General features: G+C 33.3%; 1 protein-coding gene across 4 annotated transcripts in view; it reads right to left on the reverse strand.

Moving 5' to 3' along the window:
• Nucleotides 1-11,540, reverse strand: part of LOC106876580 (glutamate receptor 2) — a 737,813-nt gene that overhangs the window by 438,279 nt on the left and 287,994 nt on the right. For all 4 annotated transcript variants that reach the window (XR_001410261.2, XM_014925186.2, XM_014925185.2 and 1 more), the window contains exons 8-9: nucleotides 9,853-9,960; nucleotides 3,662-3,772 (exon numbers count right to left, since the gene is read on the reverse strand). Coding sequence is in view for 3 of the 4 variants with exons in the window: in XM_014925186.2 (XP_014780672.1) it covers nucleotides 3,662-3,772; nucleotides 9,853-9,960 (219 nt within the window). In the remaining variant the exon portion in view is untranslated. The remainder of the gene's footprint in view (nucleotides 1-3,661; nucleotides 3,773-9,852; nucleotides 9,961-11,540) is intronic.

Genomic DNA, 11,540 nt, shown 5'->3' on the forward strand with positions numbered 1-11,540 from the left:
TATATATATATATATATATATATACCTGCATATATATATATATATTTATACACACACACACTCATACACACACGCACACACGCATGCACACACACACACACATACACACATGTGCACTCGCACGCGCGCGCACACGGACACGTGCACTCGCACGCGCACACATACACGAATATGTACTATATAATCTGTATTACGTGTAGGCATACTACAGTTGGGTTTATGCGTCACGTAAGGTATCATTAACCATTCTGTTTCCAGTATAGTATTCTAGCTAATATTGAATTCAGTAGCATTTCTAGTTATGATATACAGAGTAAATATAGAGATAATGGTAAACTGAAGTTTATATATTTTGTGATTTGCATGCATATCACTCTCGGGGTTATTTGCAGCCTCTCTGTTTTGTACTTTCCAAATGCAATTGAATTTTCAACCGCAGCTGATCACCAGGGAAAAACTTTATTGCATCATGTTACACAGATCAAATTGCATATAAATAATAGATAGATAGATAGATAGATAGATAGATAGATAGATAGATAGATAGATAGATAGATAGATAGATAGATAGATAGATAGGTGTGTGTGTGTGTAAAACACTTCATGCACAATCTCCCAGTGTACGAAATTTTCAATGAGATTTTGATTCTTAACCGAAATATTTCACTTCACCTCCGTTTTAAAGAATCTTATAATTTATTAATTATTTGGGGGCGGGGGCGAGGAATGGAACATTCTACATGCCTTTTAAATGCCTGGGGAGATTGATACAGCTGAAAAGCATATGCAGAAACATATTCAGGAAAAACTTGAGCGAACGAGGCCTACCCTGATGTTTCTGGATCGAATGATTGCAACACTATAAACTAAAACCTACCAAAAAGATATCTTGCTATTCGTCTATTTTTTAATACTCGGGACAGCAGTCGTAGGGTGTTTTCAAAGACATAATATCCTCGATCGCACCAACTTTACAGGCATTTTATCTCAGATTCCTGTATCAAATATGTCACATCTGGGTTTTAATGAAATTTTAATTTAGGTTTTAAAATATTCGGATAGGTTTCCTTATAAACCAACCACTCATGTAGAAGATTCCTGAGACAATGTATTAGTGGAATTATATTTCCAATTTCCTAAACTTCAAAGATTTTTGCTGTGCAAATGGAAACCTGTATTTGTTAATTACGTAAGAAGATGAAAAAGTAGTACAGCAACAGATTGAATATTTTAAACTTTAATTTCCTCCTACATATCTGATTTCACGTCTAGAGATTGTCTTTACTTCACAACTTCCAAATAAGGACAAATTTACACAAGGTTTGAAAGATTTTAAAATGAAAGCTTTGTGCATAGCTAAATGAAATCAGCTCTAATATATTATTAATCACTTCATAATTAAACTTGAAGCTAATGAATTATGGAGGTGCAGGTGTGGCTGTGTAGTAAAAAGCTTGCTTCCCAACCACATGGTTCCGGTTTCAATCGCACTGCTAATTTCTCTTCCTATAGCCTCGGGCCGACCAAGATCTTGTGAGTGGACTTAGTAGACAGAAACTGAAAGAATCCCGATGTATATATATATATGTGTCTGTGTGTCTGTGTGATCTAAAGTGGCTAATAATGTCGACAAGCATCGTGTGGTGGTGCTGCTGAACTAAGCTGATTTAAAAAACACTTCCGTATATTGTCCAGTGACATCATTTTGGTAGCGGTGGTCAGTGGCAGCCAATCGGAACTGTTTACTATTGCATCGTCAAGAGCTCTTCTCATTTCTTTTTGGGATCTTAAATAAGTAATATTCAGGAAGAAAGTGAAGTATTAACAGAATCCAACGTTAACCAGAAGACGGTGGAATTAAAACTGGATATCTATAGAGAAAAGTCCATGCAAATATAGCGTCTCCGCTGCTCCAGAATTAGTGTTTCTTGGGGTTCAATGGGACGATCTTATACGCAGAATAATTTGTAGCATTTTAAATTTTAGGTAAAAGTCTACACACGCAGATACGCACTCACGCGCACACATAGACATACACGTCATAAATATTTATGACTTGTGGCACTGAGACGAACTTTATTACATACGCGATTGTGAGGAAAAGAAAAATATCAAGTAAAATGGGTTTTCTTTTTACCAGAATATGAAAGCACTTTATATAAGTAGTGTCTACTGTCATAACCAACCATAACATTTTCTTTATAGCGAGATTTATTGTTAGATATCAAATAACAAGCACATGTAAAAAGATCAAAATCTCAGAAGAGATACACATCTTCTGTGCAGTTGGTGTTTCTCAGAACTGGAGGATTAAGTGCCTGCAATAGATGTATGATATATTTTGCAAAATTCCAATGTGGCTTATACACAGTGGTGGTATGATGGGACATCGATTGAGTTTTCTAAAGTGATACTATATATTCTCATATAACAGAAATGTTTATAAAGACAGCTACAATGAGAGGGAAATTGATATTGTTGCAACGTTCCAAAATGCTATAACTTTAACTGAACTTTAGCTCAGGGAACAGATATCATTGTTTTACAATGGACTAAATATTCAAATTTCTCAATCAAATAATACCATAACAGAATTTGATTCTATAAAGTAACCGAAAAGCCTCAGCTTTAGTGAGATGCAAGAAATAAATGCGAACATTACCTTGCTCTGAAGCGTTTTAGTTATGTAAAACGTAAAATAACTTCGATGAGAATTATAAACAAGGCCATATTTTCGAGCTTATCACGAGCATACTTATAGTGGAAAGCATTTAATTCAATATTTCTTTTGGCGGCGAAGAGTTAGAAACATCCTTGTGATATTCCTTTACAATTATTTGCCTTTTGATTTCAAATTTCACCATAATCGACGTTTCTTTTAAAAATTCCATACAACCAGGATGTAGAGTGGGTCGATATTAACCGTCTCTGTTTAGCCTAAATTATAAGGATTTGTATATAATGTTGGAAATCAGTACTACCTTCACCTTGGTTTATAGATTTAGATTCAAATCATGATAAAACTCATATATCAGTTGTTATTTAAGAAAAGAGTAAACTTTGCCGTTTATCCATTCCTTTATTATTAGCCGATCGCTTTGGTAGACATTGTACTGAATTGAGAATCGAATATTTGTTAAATGGAGGCACTCTTGGTAAAATAATAAAGTATTAAGAAAAATGTTTACTGCCATGTGATTTCTGAATTTTGTGATCTTAATTTACTCCTACACTGAGGTTAAATTTCCATTTTGCCATTGTGGTTCACGTTGACAAAATATCTGCTGCCAATACTGTAGAATCGATTCAATACTTTATATATTCAACTATTTTCTTTTTATTTTGTATCATCATTTCATTTAAAATCTAGCCGAATAGATTTAACCTTTCATCTTTCTTCATTGCAGGATAACAAATAATGTTAATATAGTGTCTGGTTGATATAGAGCACGTCTCAATAGAAAACTGCTTGCATAGAAATGCAAAATAGTAAAAGAGTTTAACATTGAAAACTTACCGTCAAAAGACAGAAACCGTAGACGCTGAAATCTTGAATATGTGAGAATATGGCATGAGAAAGAAAGAAGAGAGAGACAGAGAGATAGAAAGAAGAAAGCAGGCGAGACAAAACTAAAGTAAGAACGAAATACTGAAGACTTACTTTAATCGTAGACATTATCTTTGTGTTGTTTATTTCAATTATTGTTTTGTCCATATCTGGGGGACGTTCCAATCTAATGTCGAGCCCTGTTTCATCTGTCCATTCTCCTATCTGAAAAATCAAGCAATGTTGTATGTGAAAGATGATGCCTTACATGACTTTAATCATAATAGTTCAGGATCGAAGTTAACAACAACGTTACCAACGATACGGAAATTTTAAAACAGTCTCACTAAATAAATATTTGATGAAAGATAATTCAGTATAATATTGTTGAAAAGGCTAACAATATTTTTGATACGTAGATCCGTAACGGTGTATTAGAAAGTCGTGGCATTCATACTCTTGCTTCTAGAACATTAGAATCAATAAGGAAATGGTTGAAAAACTGTAATAGATACTGAGTTGCTGAGAACTTGCAGCCACATAATATTACCCTTCACACTAATTTTAAAGTTGATGATAGTAATAAAAATATAGATTCTCAAGAAACAGTATATTATAGTGTAAAAGTTTCTTTTCTGTTCAACTATCCATCATCACAATTGCGGCAATAAAAATGACTAAAGAGTAGATTTCCAAAAGAAAGCATTCGAAAATGGTGGACATAGTAAAAATTACATCAATATGTAACTGTAAATTCGATATCTAGAGAAAAGCAAACAACACGAATAAGATGTTACAAAAAATTAGAGGAACGTTATTGGTAGAGCAATCATACAGACAATTTCATCCTCACTTAACAACTATCTGTCAAATTAGAAAATGTCAAACATAAATCTAGCAACTATGTTTTTAAATAAGAGATGTCAATTATAATTGCTATTAGGAGCTTTGCTTCTGATTCTCATAAACCTATCATCATTTCTCTCAAGATAAAGAAACGATTGTTGAGATGAATTTATCACCCTTACTCATCATTTCTATGATTATTCTTGTCATCACCAGACTACCCGCATAAAATAGATTATTTTGCACAAATAATATATCTTCACAGTATTGGCAATATTTCTAAATTATGTGTGTGTGTCTGAATGTTTTCATGCACCTAATATATATGTATAATGTGTATGAGCATCGTGTGCGTGCGTGCGCGTGTTTGAGTACGAATGAGAGAGGCTGTCTCATCGCCTGCGCGTGTGTTTGATATATGTGTATTATTTAGTTCGTAACTTAATCTGCTGAAAAATGTCCAGCTCACAGTTATAGTCCTTGCAGGCGAAATCGTGCTGGTAATGTAATGTGTTCAATATTCAGTAGGAGATTACGTCAGTAAATACATTTTGAATATTTAGAACAGACATGGGAAGAGGGACAGGATGAAAAGTTTATTATCAAGTTTAACTTGAAACCCATGTATCTAGGTGAAGAGTATCTCAGTCTGCAATATGAGAATCCCATTCTCTCAAAGGATATCATCATACATAACAATCAATTTTGCTTCCATCGAGAACTGAACATTTATGTATTAGCTTAGTTGATTGCAAACAGGGCGTCGGCAAAAGTTATACAGCAATGTTCATCAGTTTGGATATGATTTTACACAGTGGGAGAAATGAAATCTTACGTTTCGAGGCTGTCCCTTCTTGGTTTAAGAGAAAAAGTATAATTTTGATTCTCTCTCTCGAAGACAATATGTCCGAAATATCAGAATTCATGTCACCCCCCAATGAGATAGGAATTTATCTATAGTAATGAAATAAATGTTCGTTACCTATTTATCGATGTGAAGTGTCATTTTTATAATGGCACCTGTGCATATAATTATTGGTGTTTTTATAACTATGTGCTTTTGAGATTAGCAGATTTCTATTTGGTAAATTCATAAGAAATGTAAGAAACAATGTCTTATGTCTCTTGTTTTGTTTTGTTTTTATTTTTAGTTTAGCGAGATACGATAAGCAACCTACAGCCACAGTATAAATATTATTGGATAAAATATTTCAATTGAAATTAAAATATCAGAGTTAAATAGAGGAAGGAAAATATTTATAATGATATAAAATAGGATTTCCTATTGCACATCAATACTTCATACAAATCTAACGGTAAGTATAATATTTATACTTATATACTCCAGTTGTAATAATCATGAATTGAAAATAGGTTAACGTATGTAAATATAATTGTTATAATAAGGAAATGGAATTGAAATAATAATATTGCGATATTAATGTTCAAGAGAAAGGTAAGAAAATCGAATAAAAACATGAAGGACATTTTCAAGTCCAATGCATGATTCTACCGAATTATAAATGCTGCTAATAATATAAAATTAGATTCCTATATTAACGTACAATATGAAAATCTTCCATGGAACCTGGAATATATTTTTCTATAAATAATTCGACATTATCCTCTGCATGATACTAAAACTAAAATTAATACTAATGTTATTTCATACACGAAAGAAAATGTAAAAAGGGAAATATTTCAGGTAGCGTGTCGTAAATAGTATATCGTAAATGTGTCTGTTTAATTTATAAACTCTAATGTAAGCTTTTGTGTATCAACACTCCAACAAAATTAATTGACAATAGAGATTTGCGTATTATTTTTGATTAAAAGAACTAGAAGTCACTTATCAGGAAAGACGCCATCAACAGCTTTTGCGCTTTTGCACATTCAGCCTTAATATATGTTACGTCACTAACGTAATCTCCACAGATTCTAGAAGTGATACTTTTAAATTAAGCGACGTATATCCATCTTTTGTTAACAGAGCATATTTGCACTCTCAATAGCCTTTAAATGTCACGATAGTATTAGTAAAAGCATCTATAAGGCAACCTCTTATTACGATAAATATTTACAATATAACAACTTCAAAGACGACATTACGTATTCACTTTGTCTGCCCTTAAAAGTGAAGGTGTCTCAACCAAACGCATTGCTCTTTCCTCAATGCAAAATCTAATTGAACAACATTTTTCATAATTATAACAAGCACTTCACTTCCATAACACAAATATAGAAAATATATAAACATGTAAAACAATCTAAATTTATATCTGAAACATGGGAAATATAATTTTGCACATCCATTATCAAAACCGAAGAGACATACATTCAAAACTCCAAATATATGACCACCAGGCAAATACTGCAATGTGGGAGCAGTGATTTAAGACGCAGATGTCACTTCTATGAGATTCAATATGGAAGTGACATATAAGCGTTACACAGTCATGACAGAGAGGTTGAAGAAAATAATTTTTTTTTTTAATTATGCATCCTTTAGACAGCTACAAAACAAAAGCCAAAAAAAAAACACACACCGTATAGATATTTCAGAAAAGATTTCTGGTTATAATCTCACGTGGAATATCACAGTAATGCTCAAACATTTCAGAATTGAAAGGAAAGAGTGTAATGTGTGCATAACAGGAAATGAGAAAAAAGTTCCTGAAATATTCACAACCAGGGTCTCAAATTAAACAACAGACTAGAGATATTTCCGAAGTGCAGGTTTAGATATTTCAGAAATGCATTCGGAAAAATTACTAATGACCAGGCAAGTAAAAATCACCATTTTCAACACAGTTATTAAAAATGTATTAAATTCTAATATAGTTTCACGTCAGGCGTTCTTCATATTTTCTCTTACTGCTTCTATTTTTTTCCCCTTCTCTCAAATCTCTACCTTTTTTTACTTTACAATCAACGTCTCTCCAGTCTTTGTTTAATTTCCTTAAAATCACATCCTAATTTATCTTGCCTTGATTTCACTCAAAATTAAAAACAATTATAATTGTTTATTAGTATACGAGGCGTGTCTGTGTGGTAAGAAGCCTGCTTCCCAATCACATGGGTCCGGATTCAGTCCCACTACATGGCATCTTAGGCAAGTGTCTTCTACGATAGCTTCGGGCCGACCAAAGCCTTATGGGTGGATTTGGTAGACGAAAACTGAAAGAAGCCCGTCTTATATAAATAGGTATATATATCTATGTATGTGTGTCATTGTGTCTGTGTATGTCACTCACCACCGCTTGACAACCAGTGTTGGTGCGTTTATGCTCCTATAACTTAGCGGTTCGGCGAAAGAATGGATATGATAAGTACTCGGCTTTAAAAAATAATCCTTGGGTCGATTTCTTCGTTTAAGGCACAGCCTCAGCATGGTTGCAGTCAAATGAATGAAACAAAATAAAAGATATGGGATTTAAGATGAAGTATATAGGGTCCAGATATATTTACCTAGTTTTCTTTATAAATACAAAGACATTACTCTCTTTTAAGTATAGAGTATAACATTTTGCCATTCCGTGTTGTACAGCATATCGACCGTTCTTCAGCGGTTTCAGTACTATCTTAGTTTCCCTATGAGAAGAGATGTTTAAAATATTTTCCTAAACCTGCTACATTTCTTCAGAAATATCTGAATGGTCCCTCACGACCCTTCTTACAGAAAAGTATAATAGATATAAAGAGATAAAGAGATTTTTTTCTTTTATTTCTTTCTATATAACTTAAAATGATTCTAATACATTAGTTGAATAATGCATTAGATAAAATGCATCTTAGTCAAATTGAATTTTTACGTACAGGATTTGCGAAAATTGAAAATGAAATGCTAATAAACACAGAGAGATAGAGACAGAGACAGACAGATAGACTGATAGACAGACAACAAATAGAGATTTGATAGACGTTCGAAAGGTAGGAAGATATTTACATAATATATACATACGTATATACATAATCACACGTGCGCATTCATTCATACATACATTCAATAATTCAAAGATACACATATTCTAACATATAGACATATATTCAGACACACAGATGCATATACACACAAACACACATACAACCGAATATGCGCACATAAATATATATGTATACACATCTACAGGCTATATATGTATATAACGAAGTGGTTAAGACATAAAAATGACAGAGAGCACGAAGAGAAAAGAAAGAGTAAGTTTGAAAGAAATTTTGACTTTGGTTCTATATGAAAGAGAGTAAATCACGGGTATTAAAGCTAAAAACAGTTCTGGACCACTGTTTTAACCTCTTTGATCATAATAACAGAAACCCCCGGGGACATAATATCAATGAATGTAGATATTAGATGGACAATTGAAAGCTAAATCATCAAGAAAAATTGCAAATGAAGAACCTTCATCTAGTTAAATTTCTTTTGTCATCAGATTTGAATACTACCGTGCCATCCATCGTGATTAGGCCAAATTTCAGACAAATTTAAGTAATGAATGTCTGCAGCGAACGTCTGCAGAAGCAGAAATCAAAATAACCGAAAGCAATATCCATTATAAATTAGGTGAGTCGAACTTATAAAAACTTTATTGATTAGACTCTGAAAATGTCTGATAACCTTTTATTTTATTCAAAGATCAATATACAATTGAATATGAGGTAAAAGTGTGTGCCCCTCATAGAATCAAGTAGAGTGGCTTATTTGTCATTTCAACTCTGTGTGCTTAAATTCACCTACCTTTACTTATCACGCGCTGATCTGATAAATAAGGTTCAATATTTTTATTCGTCTTGCTTCAAGCGAAAGGTACAGATGTTGACCCTTAGTTGAACTAAGAGACTGGCTTTTATCCCTAAAGATATGGTAAGATCATAGTTAGTAATATGGTAGATTCTTTGGAGGATTGAAAGGTTGCCCTGCAGTATTCCTTCCGACTCTTTCCACTCTGTATTCAAATATTCTTCAAGTCTAATTTGCGGCCAACCTCCCATAGTCGATCGAATACAGTACGAAAACATAAAGTAGGAGACATAAAGAAGCTTACAACAAAGTATTTCAAATACATGGCCCAAGTAAAGGAAGCCAAGCACCATGTGATTGTCTTTAATGGGGAGATGACTTGTAATTAGCCGCATTTCAACCTAAATTTAGCAGCTTGGTAGTTTAGTATGAGAGCTAAGCCAGGTATTAGCACTTATCTTATTCATAGTTATTTCGTAGCACAAAAGATAAGATATTTATTGTAAAGGATTTAGTTAGTAGGTGAACCTATTAGGAAACAAGGCCTAGAACTCCACTAATGCAGTGGAAGACAAAACATTTGTAACTTAGAATTTAAAGATCGTAGCTAAGTAGGTAGAAATCGTTATTTCCTTCAGTAAATAGAAGATAGTTTCTTAACAAAAGTCAAAACAGTATATAGTTCCAATGTTAGTGAATGGAGGTAAAATGGCATACTTACATTTTGTAACGGTTTTCCATAACTTAACTGCAACACGTCTAGCTTAACATTCTTTCGTTGAAGGTTGTCGTCAAAGGATACCGTGCCAGTGAGTCCAGTGAAATTCACCTGTCAAATTCAATAGAAGATCAAGAAACTGAAACATCATATTGCAGAATATGTATCTAAATATGTAATAATGTCTTTAGTATCACGAGAAAATCCTACATTAATAATTGGGTATGTGTCAAAAGAAAGCTTGTATATGATTAATTAGAGTATTATATACGTATATACAATTGTATATATATATATCTATACATATATGCATGCAAAAATGTATGTACACATATCTACATATGTAGACACACACATACATAATAGACAATCATATGTAAAAAAAAAATAATTAAACTGGAAACAAAAGATAAAAAACAAAAAGAATCCTTAAACAACATGCTAAAATTTAATTCTGTGTCGGCTGAGTCTCTTACAAAAGTACAGCCGTGTTAGTTTGAATGTGTAGCAACAATCATTAATATGTGATATATTTAAAACTGTAACACACATGATTAATTATAATATTCTTTCTAAATAATTCTTAAAAGCATTACAGATCCGTTTTCTGCCAATAAGAATAGTATCAATTATAGTTGTTAGCCATTTTAGAAATATAAAGAGACGTAACAGCTACACATAGTCAAACCGATGATTTAATGAAGTGCTAACAAAGCTATAATTGGGAAATTATTTTAAAATTATACGTATTGTACTTTAAAGTGTGAATGTTAATTCTCTCCTGTAGATTGCACTACATGTTTTCAACATATCAGATAAGAAGAAAAGTTCTTTCAAAATAACACATCGGCAGGAGAAGAGTCGTATAGCCAAGTCGATATAATCTAAAATATGATATACGCAAGTAAATGAAAGACGTGGAGGCACATAGCTTAGAGGTCAGAGCAGCAGCCTAGCGATCAAGGGAGCGCGGGTTCAAATCTCAGTCCGGGTGATGTGTATGTTTATGAGCGAAACACCTAATCTGTACGCGGCTCTGACAGAACGTAATGGCGAACTTCTGCTGACTCTTTCGCCACAATTGTTTATCATTCTTTCCTCCTGCATCTAGCAGCTCACCTGCGACGGACAGGCATTCCGTGCTGGTGGGGAAGCTATACACCAATGAAGCCGGGCCTTATGAGCCAGCTATGGCTCGAGAAGGAACAAACTCAACACGCACGTAAATGATTCTACTATCTTGATTTAAAACTATATATAAATATACATTAAAATTTTACCTATCATACTGTGCATGCATCTATGTATATATGTTATAACATCAGCTATTTCTTATAATAATGTCTGAATAACCAAGAGATCCAAATCATTAATTATTTTCTACTCTAGGCACTAGGCCTGAAATTCTTGGGGAGGGGTCCAGTCGATTAGATCGACCCAGTACGCAACCGGTACTTAAGTTATTGACCCCGAAAGGATGCAAGGCAAAGTCGACTTCAGCGGAAATTGAACTTTGAACGTAAAGACAGATGAAATACCGCTAAGGATTTCGCTCGGCGTGCTAACGTTTCTGCCAGCTCACCGCCATAATCCAAATTATTAATACCTTCCGAAGTTGTGTGTGTGTGTGTGTGTGTGTGTGTGTGTATATATATATATATATATATATATATATATATATATATATATAT

This window comes from Octopus bimaculoides, chromosome 1, assembly GCF_001194135.2.
Source record: "Octopus bimaculoides isolate UCB-OBI-ISO-001 chromosome 1, ASM119413v2, whole genome shotgun sequence".
NCBI lineage: Eukaryota > Metazoa > Mollusca > Cephalopoda > Octopoda > Octopodidae > Octopus > Octopus bimaculoides.